The 14756-nt window shown below is 40.9% G+C and overlaps 1 protein-coding gene across 1 annotated transcript; it reads right to left on the bottom strand.

The window, feature by feature from the left end:
• Nucleotides 1-262: 262 nt before the first annotated feature.
• LOC148115946 (vomeronasal type-2 receptor 26-like) lies at nt 263-11463 on the bottom strand. The gene is made up of 4 exons (XM_087885317.1): nt 11246-11463; nt 9720-10011; nt 6471-6540; nt 263-1325 (listed from the first exon to the last, which is right to left on the bottom strand). The coding sequence occupies exons 1-4, from the start codon at nt 11461-11463 to the stop codon at nt 415-417; spliced, it is 1491 nt and encodes a 496-aa protein (XP_087741443.1). The 3' UTR covers nt 263-414.
• Nucleotides 11464-14756: the final 3293 nt, after the last annotated feature.

Below are 14756 nucleotides of genomic sequence, written 5' to 3'. Positions count from 1 at the left end.
CTGTAGGGGTCAATAGGAAGAGTTGTAATGTCTGAACAGAATGAATAACAGAATAACAGAGATGGAAAGGACCTTGGAGATCTTCTAACCGAACAACCTGCCCTCCCCTCATTATATATTTCAAGTATATCAATAAGATTTCCATTGCACAAGTGTCACTTTCAAAAAGCTGGATGTGGCATCTCAGACTTCAATAGGCTAATGGCATTAGATAGATATGGTGGCTTGAATTTTTTTTAAAAAACTCAGTAGACATTTTTGAATTTCACTACACAAGGTTGAGGACACTATGTCCCAAGCATTGTTTAATTATTTCAAGCAAAATCATCAACCCCATTTATTTATGGAGAACAGTTTGGACCATTTTCTAGGTGTGGATGGTTGGAAAATGTTGAGGCTTAAAATTCCTCTGTCTCACATATCTACATTTCTTCTGGTTGTAAGCTGCTCCTTTGTATTTAGATCTGGCCTCAGGATAATTATGTAGCATTTTGGGATGAAAATGCAGCCCAGCAAAGCAGCACTGGAGGACAAGATGGAGAAGACCTGAACAGTCACCATGTATTTCCCTTTGGTGCTCAGGTAAGAGGGCACAAAAGTCACCCAGACACTGCAGAAGATCAACATGCTGAAAGTGATCAGCTTGGCTTCATTGAAGGCCCCAGGGAGATTCCTGGCCAGGAAAGCCACTGTGAAGCAGATGGCAGCCAAAAAGCCCAGGTAGCTGAGGGTGATGTAGAACATGACAACAGACCCTTCGTTGCATTGCAGAATGATGGCTCCAGGCTGAGAATAGAAGTCAGAGTCTGGAAATGGGGGAGAAATTCCCAGCCAGATGGAACAGATGATAACTTGGACAGCAGAACAAGAAAGGATGATGGAGTTGGCCAAGCTCTTCCCCAACCATCTCTTCACTCGATTTCCTGGTTTTGTAGCAAGGAAAGCCAGCACCACTGTGATTGTTTTGGCTAAGAGAGAAGAAATGGCAACTGAGAAGAGGATACTGAAAACTGTTTGTCGGAGAAGGCAGGTGACTTTCCTTGGTTGACCAATGAAGAGAAAAGGAGATAAGAAGCAAAGCAGGAGGGAGACCAGAAGGATGTAAGAGAGGTCCTGGTTGTTGGCTTTGACAATGGTAGTTTCTTGGTATTGAATGAATATGACTAAAACAAGGCCTGCAGTTAGGGACAAAAATAGGGCAAAAGACACCAGGATGATGCCCAGATTTTCTTCATAAGACAGGAAGATTGTTATTTTGGGGATACATTGGATTCTGTCCTCATTTGGATATTGGTCATGTGGACATTTGGTACATTGTTCTGCATCTGAAAATAGCAAAAGGATTATTTTTTTAAAACAATCTCTCCATTCAAATTTTAAGAAGTAGCTTCTTGGGACAACAGTTGACACCAGGAACATTTTCCCAAATTCATCCTTTAACATTTTCCCAGAATAAAAGTATTAAGAATACCATTTTCTAATATATAAATATATAGGTAAGATCAGTGGTGGGTTGTCCCCGGTTCAGACCGGTTCACAAGAACCGGTAGTAAAACCGGCGGGAGGCTCCGCCCACTGACCCAGATGTCATCAGGAAGCTTCTGTGCATGCGCAGAAGAGCACGCACATGCACGTGGCCCCATTGAGAACTGGTAGTAAAGGTAAGTAGAACCCGCCCCTGAGTAATATCTATGAAATTTGGGGAAATCTTAGGAACTGAAGGAGTTAATGTATAATATTCAGAACCTCCATAGGAACTTGCAGTATTAGAAGTTAATAATGAATTACAAATCTTTCTAAAAGATAGTGAAGAAGACTCCTTAGAAGTCTTAGAAGACTTCTAAGCATCTGAGAATACCGTGAGACTTTCTAGCTACAATTTCTGAACCCTGCAGGATAGCACTTATTAATATAATGGACTTCTTAATATGCTGGTCCCAGACGATAACTATCTTGTGAAATCTAGTTGCCTGGCATTGAAAGCTCGTCTTCCAAATACTCTAGAATTGCTAAGGGGAGCAGTGATAATATGGGTGGGATGAAGTGTCCCCATAACTGTCCACAACACTTCATTGTGGACCACTGATACTTTCCCAGCAATCCTCATGGGAAGGCCCATATAGAACACATTGCAGTGATTTTTCCAATAAATATCCTAAGATAATTCCTCAAGTTTCAAGGAAATCTGATGTTCCTAGTAGTCTGAATATAGAAGGAAACATCCAAACTAAAAAATAGAAGAGAGGTTGTCCAATCTACCATATATCTCTTCCCAGCCCCATCTTCAAGGTCATTTTGTTATTCTTCCCATTAGATAAGAAATTGTGAAGTTTGAAATTAAACAACAAAAACCATTTGAGCTTCAATGCATCCTTTAACATTGACTTCCATATAAATGCTCTGGATGAATCCCCTTCCACGAGACCACCCCTTCCACGTGTCACCCACCTTCCTGAGTGGAGATGGTTCCTTCCAGACAAGGAATGCAGTCATAGCAGCAAACTGGCTGTCCTTCTCGAGTCCTTTTGACAAAGCCAGGTTGGCATTTTTCCACACATTTGGACTGAGGCAGGGACTAAGCAGAAAATACAAGGAATTCCAAAGAAAATGGGTTAGGACTCACCATCCATCTATCTTGCCCCAAGGATGGCATCTTCTCCACTATGCTGCCTTGGCGAAGTCAAAATACTTTTGTGGCAGATGATTGGCTAACAATGGACATGGGACATTGGGGTTGGCAGCTGAAGGGGAAAATTAGCTTTATGCTTTGCACCTGATTCTCAGACTCCACCTGATTTTTCTGCAATCACTATCAGCTCTGACCAGCTCCCCAAACACGACAAACCCTCCGACATGAACTCAAAAGATTCCTTTATTAGGAATGCCGGCAGTCCAGGGGTGAAATGCTCCCGGTTCGGACCGGATCACCTGATCCGGTAGCGATGGCGGCAAGTAGTTTGGAGAACTGGTAGCAAAAATCCCTGCCCCCCCCGATGCCCAGCTGAGCCGCGCGATCATCAGAGGCTTTTTTTTTTTACTTTTAAAAGCATTTTTTCTACATACCTATTCATCTCTGCCCCCTGCCTTTTATCCCCAGAGCTAGGATGGGGCGTCATTAACAATGGTGGCTCTTCCTTCCCCAGGATCAGCCCATGGCTTTCCACTGCTCTCCTCTTCCTTGCCTTCTGTGCATCCACACATCAGGCACTGGACCCAGCTGTTCTTCCTCTTCTTCATTAACCACCTCCAGACCTGGGGGCTATTGACTCTCCCTCTGAGAGCTAACGGATGGTCCAGGCTCTGCCTCTGTCTCTCTCTCTCTCTGCCAAATCCATTCCCTCTTCCCCCTTGAAGCTCCTAGGTTGCCCTGATGCTGACCCTGATTCCCACACCTCTTCCTCCTCTGATTTGGCTGCTGGAGGGGCCAACGGCTGACTGGCCACAACACTATCTCTCAGTAAAAGTTCCTTATGAAATGTGACTGGTTTCAAGAGTTTTACTTTTGGGGAGAAGACTTGAGGCAGACCCTTACATTAGGGCTGTCAACTTTAAAGTACGTCTTTGCTTATTTGTATATATTTTTCCTGTAACTTATATGGTTGCAACCTTAGTGAAATGAGACTTAAGCTGAGTGCCTAGTTTCTTGAACTATAATTAGATAATAGAAGGGTAAGGTCATGAGCTTAACGCATTGTAAGCCGCCCTGAGTCTCCGGAAAAGGGCGGCATATAAATCGAACCAATAAATAAATAAATAAATGAGAACACGTCCTTCAAAAAGTCAAGCATCTTTTGTTGTAGTAGATGAACATGAATATGAACTATAGTTAGATAACAGAAGGGTAAGGTCATGAGAACACGTCCTTCAAAAAGTCAAGCATCTTTGGTTGCAGTAGATTAATATGAGCCCTTTGTCGGACAAGGTTATTTAAAAGGTCCAGCTAGTCATCCAAGATAAGGTCCTTTCTGTTGAAGTACTCCAATTAGGTGACAGCAACTGCCATGGAAAGACAGACCCACATTTATTATTAGCTAAATTTGGAGCCTCATTTCTGTCCAGAAAGACTGACGGTAGCTAACAATCATTCAAGGGATTTTCCAATGAAATAATCTCTTACCAAAACCAAAGGCCAAATCTCAGTAACATTTTATTTCAAATTGTCCCTTGTTACTTCCAATATCATAAAGGAATGTGGTGGCTCAGTGGCTAAGATGCTGAGCTTGTCGATCGAAAGGTCGGCAGTTCAGCGATTTGAATCCCTAGTGCCGCGTAACGGAGTGAGCTCCTGTTACTTGTCCCAGCTTCTGCCAACCTAGCAGTTTGAAAACACGTAAAAAAAATGCAAGTAGAAAAATAGGGACCACCTTTGGTGGGAAGGTAACAGTGTTCCGTGCGTCTTTGGCATTTAGTCATGCCGGTCACATGACAACGGAGACGTCTTCGGACAGCACTAGCTCTTCGGCTTTGAAATGGAGATGAGCACCAACCCCTAAAGTCGGAAACGACTAGCACATATGTGTGAGGGGAACCTTTACCTTTACTTTACTTCTAATATCAGGAAGGGTTTTTCTTTGAATCAGAATCATCCTCCAGTACTCCAGTTTTTTCTCATTCAGGACATTATCTCTCATCAGACCAGTCAGTAGGTTATCAAAAGGGGGCCATTCCGAGACTTCCCGAACTTCCGGTAAGCCTGTTTTTCACCTTCCTCAAGCCTTCGTATGCGCCCTGCACTTACCTGCATCCAGAACGGGGAGCATGGTGACTCCTGGGAGGGGAGGGCGGGGTGGGTGGGGCCAACAAGGAGTGGGATTTGGGGGTTCTCTGAACTGCACAAAATCTTAGCTAGAGGTTCTCCCGAACCCCTGAGAACCCCCAGCAGCCCATCCCTTCACTGACACCTGAGGGCTTCTCTCATCAGTTTTATGGAGATACCAGATTGCAGAGGATGCACAAAATGTCCATGACCTATGTCCTGAAAAATGTCACCCAGCATCCCATGTTGGACATAGCTGATTCAGCTTTAAAAAATTAGTTTATATTTTTGCATGTAAAAGCCATTTTGGTCAATAGTACTGAAGCCTTCCAAGCAGTCTGAGAGTACTGTGAGATTTCTACTCCTCACATTCAATTCTCCATGAAGGTCAACCACCTTGGTAATGAGGCTTAACCATCTTGGAATGGGTCCTCAGGCTTTAGGAAATAGAAAAAGGACACCAATATTCCTCTTACCTTGTTGTGCAGGTTTAGCCATGACAGGGTAGCCTTATTGATAATAAATTTCTGCCTTTCAAAACTCCCCATCTGCTTGTCGATGGGAACCATCCTGGGAAGAAGCACCCAACTTATGGCATTCAGATCTGCTGCTACATCACCATTCTGGTCCAAGTACAATTTCCAATGGGAAAGATTGCAAAACTCATTCTTCTCCAGAAATGGATGGAACTAGAAGAGAAACACCCAGGAATTTTTAAAGCAGAAACCTTGGTTGTTGTTGTTGTTTTAACCCACATTGGTCTTTTTTCACATTTGAATCTTCCTTCTACAGTTGTTTAACTTGCAAATACTGTGAGCTGGGAGAACAAGTGTTACCACACTTTCAAAAGTGAAAAAGGTTCCACACGTATATTGAAAAAAAACATGTATTACATACGTATACCACAAACATACATACATACAGTGCAGAGAAGAGAAGAGCAACAATCATGATTAGGGGACTGGAGGCCTACAAAGAACGTTGCAGGAATTGGGTATGTCTAGTTTAGTGAAAAGAAGGACTATAGGTGACATGGTAGCAGTGTTCCAATATCTCAGGGGCTGCCACAAAGAAGAGGGAATCAAGCAGTAGTGGGTTGCCCCCGGTTCTCACCGGTTCTATAGAAACAGTAGTAAAACTGGCGGGAGGCTCCGCCTACTGACCCCGACATCATCAGAACGCTTCTGCGCATGCGCAGAAGAGTGCGCGCATGCGTGGCCCCATTGCGAACTGGAAGTAAAGGTATGTAGAACCCACCCCTGGAGTCAAGCTATTCTCCAAAGCACCTGAGGGCAGGACAAGAAGCAATGGGTGGAAACTAATCAAGGAGAGAAGCAACTTAGAACTAAGGAGAAATTTTCTGATAGTTAGAACAATAAATCAGTGAAACGACTTGCCTCTAGAAGTTGTGAATGCTCCAACACTGGAGGTTTTTAAAAAGAAATTGAACAGACATTTGTCTGAAATGATAAAGGGTTTCCTGGTTGAGTAGGGGGCTGGACTAGAAGACCTCCAAGGTCCCTTCCAACTCTGTTGTTATTTTAGTCTGTTATGATGGTCACTTTTTGGAACATTATGCCCCCGGTGATTAGATTGGCAAAACTTGTTATCCTTTTGTAACACAAGGAGGTTTAAAGGGTTAATCTCCCTCTCCCTGTTGGATTCCTACTCAACAGGAAGTAAGTTTGATGGAACTTTGTTGGGACTCCCCTACCTGCCACGGCTTCAGGCTCAAAGCCCCAAAATCCTCTTTGCTCTCCTTCCTTCTCCTCTGGAGAAGTAGCCTGGGGGAATATGCAGCCTTCAAGGCATGGGCCAGAGTCTTAATGATGCTGTTCATAGAGTGGTGAAAAGGGATCCATATCCTCCTCGTTTCTTTTACAACCTCCACTGGCGCTTTCTGGGTGCATCTTTTCCGGCCTTTGACAGAAAAGGCCCGCTTAGAAAAAGAACAGTGAAAAGACTGATATACAAAATCATGCTTTGCAAAGAGACCAATCAAGGTATCATCCTTTGGCCTTACTTTTTCCTGAAAAGCAAATGTCCAAATACTATGGACATATTTGTAAAGACTCTTCCGAATCAATACCAAATACTCGATAGTTCCCACAATCCAGACTTTTCCTTTAATAAATCCCGGCAAACTTTGAAGTGTTAAATGGAGAAAAAGAATTCTGTCCCAAACGTTAATATATTCTATGTAGTTCACAAAGACATTGACTTGTCTCCACTTAGAGAGGGCTTCCCTGAGGGGTGCTGTATTTCCAGTTGCTGAGAATTGTCGTAATATGACAACACAAATTCCATTCCTGACAAGCATAGGAGTAAAAGTCCTTATGAAATTCTCTCCCTTCGCTGTGTCTGAAGTGAAGAGACCAATCAAGGTCCATCTGAAATGGAGGAGCACTTGGACAATCCCTGAGTAGACGATCCCTTCTTTGGGGAGCATCCGGTGGAAAAAGGGAAACTGACTTTTATCACTCAGAGCCTCTGAAACAGTTACATCACTGATCTGAAAAAGCCATGAAGAATGCTGTGTTATATTTGGAGTCAGATCAAGTCCAAAATATTAGCTTTTAATAAATTGAACAATTTACTAAGACTGTATTAATATTCTTCTCTTCCTTACTAGCATCTATCTCTTCCCACTTATTACTATAACCATGTACTTGTATCTTTCAATTTATATTGTTTTTACTTGTTTCCTAGTACAATTTGATATCTTATTAGTAACCTTGATTATCATGAAGTGTTGTATCTTTTTATTCTTGATGAACGTATTTTATTCTCCTTATGTACACGGAGAGCATATACACCAAAGACAAATTCCTTGTATGTCCAATCACAATAAGAATTCTATTCTGTTCTGTTCTGTTCTGTTCTATTCTATTCTATTCTATTCTATTCTATTCTATTCTATTCTATTCTATTCTATTCTATTCTATTCTATTCTATTCTAATACTGCCCTAAGATGTTTAGGAATTTCTGCATTTATATAGATGGCAATTCCATACATGGAAGGTATGTTTGTAGTGGTTCATCCATTTCAATGTGCCAACCATACTGAATATGGCTATTTATTTGGTCTCTTGGATTCTTTGGGTGGCAAATCATTTTGTTTTGTTCTCCAGTTGTTCAAAAGACAGAAAAAGCAAAGCTACTGATACAGTTTGTCAGTTGTCCAATCCAGTGGGTATTTGATTAAAGAATTGTTTGTTCTAAAAGGCAGAATTTTGGAGATTCACTCACTTTCCATAGCTTTAATTTTAGAGCAATAATTGTGTGCCCTCATTTTAAACAAAGTGTATTCCTAAATCAGCTCTGAAAGCAGCAGCTGAATTCCTTTGATCCACCCCATGACACTTCTCAGATGCTGTGGTTGGTTTTTGTTCTAGTAGTGATATGTTTTAAGTACCAAACTTCAATTTGATATCAGAGCTTGGAGGTAACTGTAGCATTATAGACTCTAATACATTGGGCTAAAGAAGCTGGATAGCTGTAAGTTTCTTTTTTAAACTGTTAATAGCAAATTCACTTATGCCCTTGTTTTAAATCTATTGATGAAGAGTCAACTAGCATCGAGACTCAGAGACAATCACTCCTAAGTAAGGAAAGATGTTAATTCACTCTGTTGGCTCACCATCAAAGAGCCATCTATTGCTATGATGTCATTTTCCAAAGAGCATAACTTTTGACTTTGGTTTAATTATTGATCATTGTATTATTTTAGCAGAAGGAAACAACACTTCTCCACAGATTAAACAACCCATCTTGAGACTATGGTAATAATATCATATAAACAGAATAAAATATGGTGTTACAGTAGGTATTGAGCTCTTTAGATATGCGTATTTCAGAATCCTCCATTACTTCTGGTAAGTCATTAATATCTATACTGATTTACAATGGATCAAATAAGCACATTGTTTTACTCCTTGGTGAATACTGATCCTCCTTCTCCTGGCATCATTGAGCCGAAAGCTAACTCTCAAGCAAGTGCTTGTAGAAAGGGCTTTGATCAGGGCCAACAGTTTCCTCCATAATATTTCTCAGTTTACTGTGTTAAATGCTGCAGTAGGAATTCTTAAGGCAACTATGGTTTCCCCTGACTGACGTATTTTGTAATTAGATGGTTCTTGTTTGCTTGTTCTTCTATGAGGAATGAACTTTTCCTCTATCCACTTTCATCTCTACTCAAGAGGAACTTAGCATATATATAGCCATTTGTTGTTGTTAGTTGCGAAGTCCTGTCCAACCCATCGCAACACCATGGACAACATTCTTCCAGGCCTTCCTGTCCTCTACCATCCTCTGGAGTCCATTTAAGCTCATGCCTATTGCTTCAGTGACTCCATCCAGCCACCTTGTTCTTTGTCGTTCCGTTCTTCTTTTGCCCTCAATCTTTCCCAGCATTAGGCTCTTCTCCAGTGAGTCCTTCCTTCTCATTAGGTGGCCAAAGTATTTGAGTTTCATCTTCAGGATCTGGCCTTCTAAAAAGCAGTCAGGGTTGATCACCTCTAGGACTGACCGGTTTGATTGCCTTGCAGTCCAAGGGACTCTCAGGAGTCTTCTCCAGCACCATAGTTCAAAGGCCTCCATTCTTTGGCGCTCAGCCTTTCTTATGGTCCAGCTTTCATAGCCATACATTGCAACTGGGAAAACCATAGCCTTGACTATACACACTTTTGTTGACAAGGTGATGTCTCTGCTTTTTAGAATGCTTTCTAGATTTGCCATAGCTTTCCTCCCCAGGAGCAAGCATCTTTTAATTTCTTGGCTGCAGTCCCCATCTGCAGTGATCTTGGAGCCCAGGAAAATAAAATCTGTCACTACCTCCAATTTTTCCCCATTTATTTGCCAGGAATATTTAGCTATAACATCTATTAAACTACTGGGCTTCATCTATCACTCACACACCACCACACCACTCACTATACTAGATAGAGGAACACACACACAAACCTGAGGAATTTTGTAGGTGCCTACTAATGATGACATATCAGTGGAGATATCCCTTTCAGCTCCATCAAGAAGAACCAAAATGTTCTCCATCTTTCCACAGCTGAAGTTGGGAACATTGGCCTTTCCAGTAGACAGCATGTCCAGCAAGATATCAGAAGTTGCAAGTGTGTTGATATAGTTGTCGTGGATGTTGTAGCCCAATGTGAGATTGCCCAAGAGCTGGTGATTCTGGTTGACCACATGAATGTCAAAAATTAGAATTCGCAGTTTGAAATGATTGGTAGATGTTCTCCTGTAAAAAAAAAAAACCAAACAAACACATTGATGTTATTTTCATCAATAAAAGCAACAAAATATTTTTTCCCAATTTGATCCTCTTTGTCTCCAGAAACCAAATGAGTCTTAAGTCAATATAGATCCAAAGTCAAAGGCAAATGATAGACACCCATCACCATTTAATTTTCTATGAGTGTTAAGAAGATAGGGTGGATAACCCTTGACCAAAGTTAAGAATCACAAATAGACTATTATTTGTAGCAGTACTAATTTTTATCTGCCCAGTAATCAGGATTCAAAACCATGCAATCTTTAAAGTAGAACCACCATTAAATAAAAAGGATGTTTCATGAGTAACCAAGAAAACCATCTCTAAAAATAAGTGATCCTCTATTACTATAAGGATCAGGCACTGAATATCAATGAGACTTTTGCAATTGCAAAATATGAGATTGGACTGGGCAGAGGCAACTACAACCTTCACTACTTTAAATAATATCAGTATTCAAGTGATAAACTAAGGCTTAGACAAGAAAGGAAAATAATTTGGACTTCATTTCCATTGAGGACCTGTATACTGCACTAGTCAAAAAGAGGGCTGTGAAAATATTTACAGACCCCTCACATCCAGGACATAAACTGTTTCAACTCCTACCCTCAAAACAACGCTATAGAGCACTGCACACCAGAACTAGACACAAGAACAGTTTTTTCCCGAACACCATCACTCTGCTAAACAAATAATTCCCTCAACACTGTCAAACTAGTTACTAAGTCTGCACTACTATTAATCTTCTCATTGTTCCCATCACCCATCTCCTCCCACTTATGACTGTACAACTGTAACCTTGTTGCTGGTATCCTTAAGATTCATATTGACTGTTTCCTAATATGTTTTGATAGGTTATTTGTTCCCTATGACTATCATTAAGTGTTGTACCTTATGATTCTTGACCAATGTATCTTTTCTTTTATGTACACTGAGAGCGTATGCACCAAGACAAATTCCTTGTGTGTCCAATCACACTTGGCCAATAAAGAATTCTATTCTATTCTCTTTTTTTTGCCCCATCTTTGGATTTTCACCTCTTCTACAAAATAAGATAGAAGAGGAAATGCACGGAAATCAAAATGATTCAAGACATGAGACAGGTCCTACAATATAAAGGAAAAGGACATAAAAGAAATTGAATGAGAGTGTTAGAACTGCAAATTGAGGAAATGCAACTGCATCCTACTGAATGACTTACGAGTAAGACTGCATATAAGGAGCCCCACTGAAAGATACTGTTATGGGTGTTACTTTTGTTTCGCTGAGGACTATGTTGATGAGATAGTCTCCTGGCTTGTAAAAGCTCCATGGATTGTTTCCATCCCGGTTCTCAAAATTCAGTGGGCACTTCATTCGGAGCTTCCCGGAGACTAGCTGAGATACCAGCAGGATCAAAAGCAGAAGCTGGAGGTCCATAATTTATAGAGCTGAATCAATCCTCTTCCTGTTACAAAACAAGAACAATTCAAAACACCTTAACTTTCCTGATTCAGAGAGAAGCCATGCTTCATTTAAAAGAAGAGAAAGGCACATCCAACAATACAGCCCCTGCTTATGCCAAAACCTCTGCCGTGCAGTCTGACCTGTGGCATTTATCCTCTTTAATTTAATTTTATCTTTAATCTGATGCAAGATCCCTTCCAGGTTGCTTCAGTATTTGCTTACATCAAATCCCTGGAGAAGTAGCAGAAGACCAGGATGGTGATAATAATAGTGAGAAGAAAGTTGTCTCTGAGGATTCTGAACTTCTAGGGCTCCATGTGCACAGGGAAGATGGAGAATAGCATGTTAATGAAAAATCACCAATACATCCCTTGGGCATTTTTCTGTATTGGTTGTGTCTTTCTTGTTAGAAGATGTCCATAAAGCAATGCTAGAGGAAGATAGTTCAATACTTAGGGAATTGACTTCAACTGTCTTTCAACATGTCTTGTCTCCAGAGACTACTGGGGAAGGTCATCCAGAGCTATGGAGTTTGGTGCAACTCTAGGTTGCTGACACTCAGGGTGGGATTCAACCGGTTCACACCTATTCACTAGAACCTGTTGTTAACTTTCTAAGCAGTTTGGAGAACTGGTTGTTGGAAGAAATCTCCTTTTGTTTTTTTATCCCACTTTACAAGGCTAATCTTGTAAGGAAGGCAGGAAGGAAACATTCTGGTGTTGTTTCTAGCCTAATCTTTATTGCCATGCTTACAGAAACTGCCTCTCTGGTTAACTCTTATTACATTCTTGGCAGTACGTCTAGACTTACTGTTGCCTGAGCTTCTCCGGAGGATTTTTTCCCCCCCTTTGCTTTGCTGGTACTTTGCTGGGGCTTAACTTTCTTAAAGGGGAAGGCAGTGGTGGGATTCAAATAATTTAAACTATTTAATTAAGAAGTTGTTAAATTATTTGAATCCCACCACTGCGGACGCTTAACTCAATTGCTGCCTGTCTTCTAACATGAAGAGTTGATCCCCGCCTAATGTTAAGAGTAAGGCGTCTTTCTAATTTTCTTGTGTATTAGATTGCCACATACCAATCTCAAATTGGAGCTGATTTTAAAATTGCTTATGCCTGAAGTAAAATTTAATTTCCCATCTGTTCTAGCAATATCAATTTTTGGATGAGAACAAACTAAGAGTCAGGAAAGTGACAGCTTGTGGGCTTTGTCATTGGGTAAATAGGGAGAAGTTATAGAGGGGATAGATGTTGATGTAAAACACTGAGATCCTTGATATTTTAAAGTTTCTTAGTTTATCAAATAAAAAGTGGGCTGTGTGCTCTGCAGCTAAAATGGCAGTGCCAACATGGTGTGAGTGCTACCAGGTTAAAAGTTTTACCTTTTAAAATACTAACAGTGAAGCCTAAAATAAGACCATGGAAGCAATCAGTACCTTTAAACCCTACCTTATCTTAAGAGTAAAGGATGCAGTGGCTCAGTGGCTAAGATGCTGAGCTTGTTGATCGAAAGGTCAGCAGTTCAGTGGTTCAAATCCCTACTGCCAAGTAACGGGGTGAGCTCCTGTTACTTCTCCCAGCTTCTGCCAACCTAGCAGTTTGAAAGCACGTAAAAAATGCAAGTAGAAAAATGGGGACCACCTTTGGTGGGAAGGTAACAGCGCTCTGTGTGCCTTTGGCATTTAGTCATGCCAGTCACCTGACCACGGAGACGTCTTCAGACAGCGCTGGCTCTTCGGCTTTGAAATGGAGATGAGCACCGCCCCCTAGAGTCAGGAACAACTAGCACATATGTGTGAGGGGAGTCTTTACCTTTACCTTTATGTTAAGAGTAGGGCCTGTTTGGGATTTTATTTTCTGTAAGAACTCCATATATTCATCCTAAATTTACAGCTGATTTTAAAACTGCTTGGCCTCAAGTGAAATTTCATTTTCCATCTGTTCAATCAACATCATGAATGAGAGCTAAGACACAGGAAAGTGATAGCCTGTGGAAAGTTTTGTTGGTTAAATAGGGAGAAAGTTATAGAGTAGATAGACATTTATTATTTATTTTATTTTATTTTATTTTATTTTATTTTATTTTATTTTTTTATTTTATTTTATTTTATTTTATTTTATTTTATTTTATTTTATTTTATTTTATTTTATTTTATTAAATTTTTATACCGCCCTTCTCCTAGGGGAATCGGGGTGGTGTACAGCCATGATAAAAACAACATATATCACAAAACTTTAAAAACAATTTAAAATTTATTAAATAATTCGGCCCTATTTTGTTTTTTTAAAAAAACTCCAACTAAAATACCCAATTAAAATCATTCTTTCCTCAGCCCAGCCTATTGGAATAGTAATTCTATAACAGTAATATAATATAATAGTAGTAATATAATAGTAATGCTAAAGAGCAGTCAGGATTGATCTCCTCTATGTTGTGACCAAGGTCCAAGTAGTGATTACCAAACACAATTCAGTCCTGAACAAACTTATTTTATTAAAACAGCTGAGAATTAATTCATTCTCAGCTTAGTCCAAAACAAATTCTTCATAACCAGTCCGTCAGCCTTATCACCAACCTTTGATGTCTTTGGCAACCTGCCAAAGACTTTTGTTGGCAAACCCCCCACAAAGTTCAAGAGACGCTGAAAAGAAGCACTGGAATCAACGTTGCTTTTCTACAAAGAACTCAACAGCTTGTTGCTGCTCTTTTAAGCCTTATGGGAGTGGCCAATCATCTTCTGGCCTTACTCCCAAGTTGTCCTTTTTGCTTCAGCTGCTCTTGCCTTCTGGCAGCTCTTCGCATGCATGCATGCACTAGGAACAGGCTCCTCCTGTTCCTCTGCCTCTCTGCGGTCTGCCTCTGGAGGCTCTGGAGTTTGCGCATTGCTCCCAGATGGCCCTGGACCCATCTTTGCCTCCAACGCAGAGCCCTCATCTGGGCCTTCCCCTGGCTTCAGGACTGGCCCATTGTCCTCCCTAGCCTCCTCACTGTCCAATTCTGCTGCCAGGTCCACACGCTGCTGGTGGACCACAACATTCTAGGACTGACCGGTTTGATTGCCTTGCTATCCCTTCATTTGCAGTTCTAACACTCTCCTTCTTTTCTTCCTATTTCATGTATTCCTATATTGCAGGATCTCTCTAATTCCTTGCAGTCCAATTTCTTGCAGTCCAAGGGACTCTCCAGCACCATAGTTCAAAGGCCTCAATTCTTTGGCGCTCAGCCTTTCTTATGCTCCAACTTTCACAGCCATACATTGCAACTGG

The sequence above is a fragment of the Pantherophis guttatus genome, chromosome 2 (genome assembly GCF_059756535.1).
Source record: "Pantherophis guttatus breed Tessera chromosome 2, ASM5975653v1, whole genome shotgun sequence".
NCBI lineage: Eukaryota > Metazoa > Chordata > Lepidosauria > Squamata > Colubridae > Pantherophis > Pantherophis guttatus.
The sequence above is the reverse complement of the archived record's forward strand: the minus strand, read 5'-3'. Positions and strand labels throughout refer to the sequence as shown.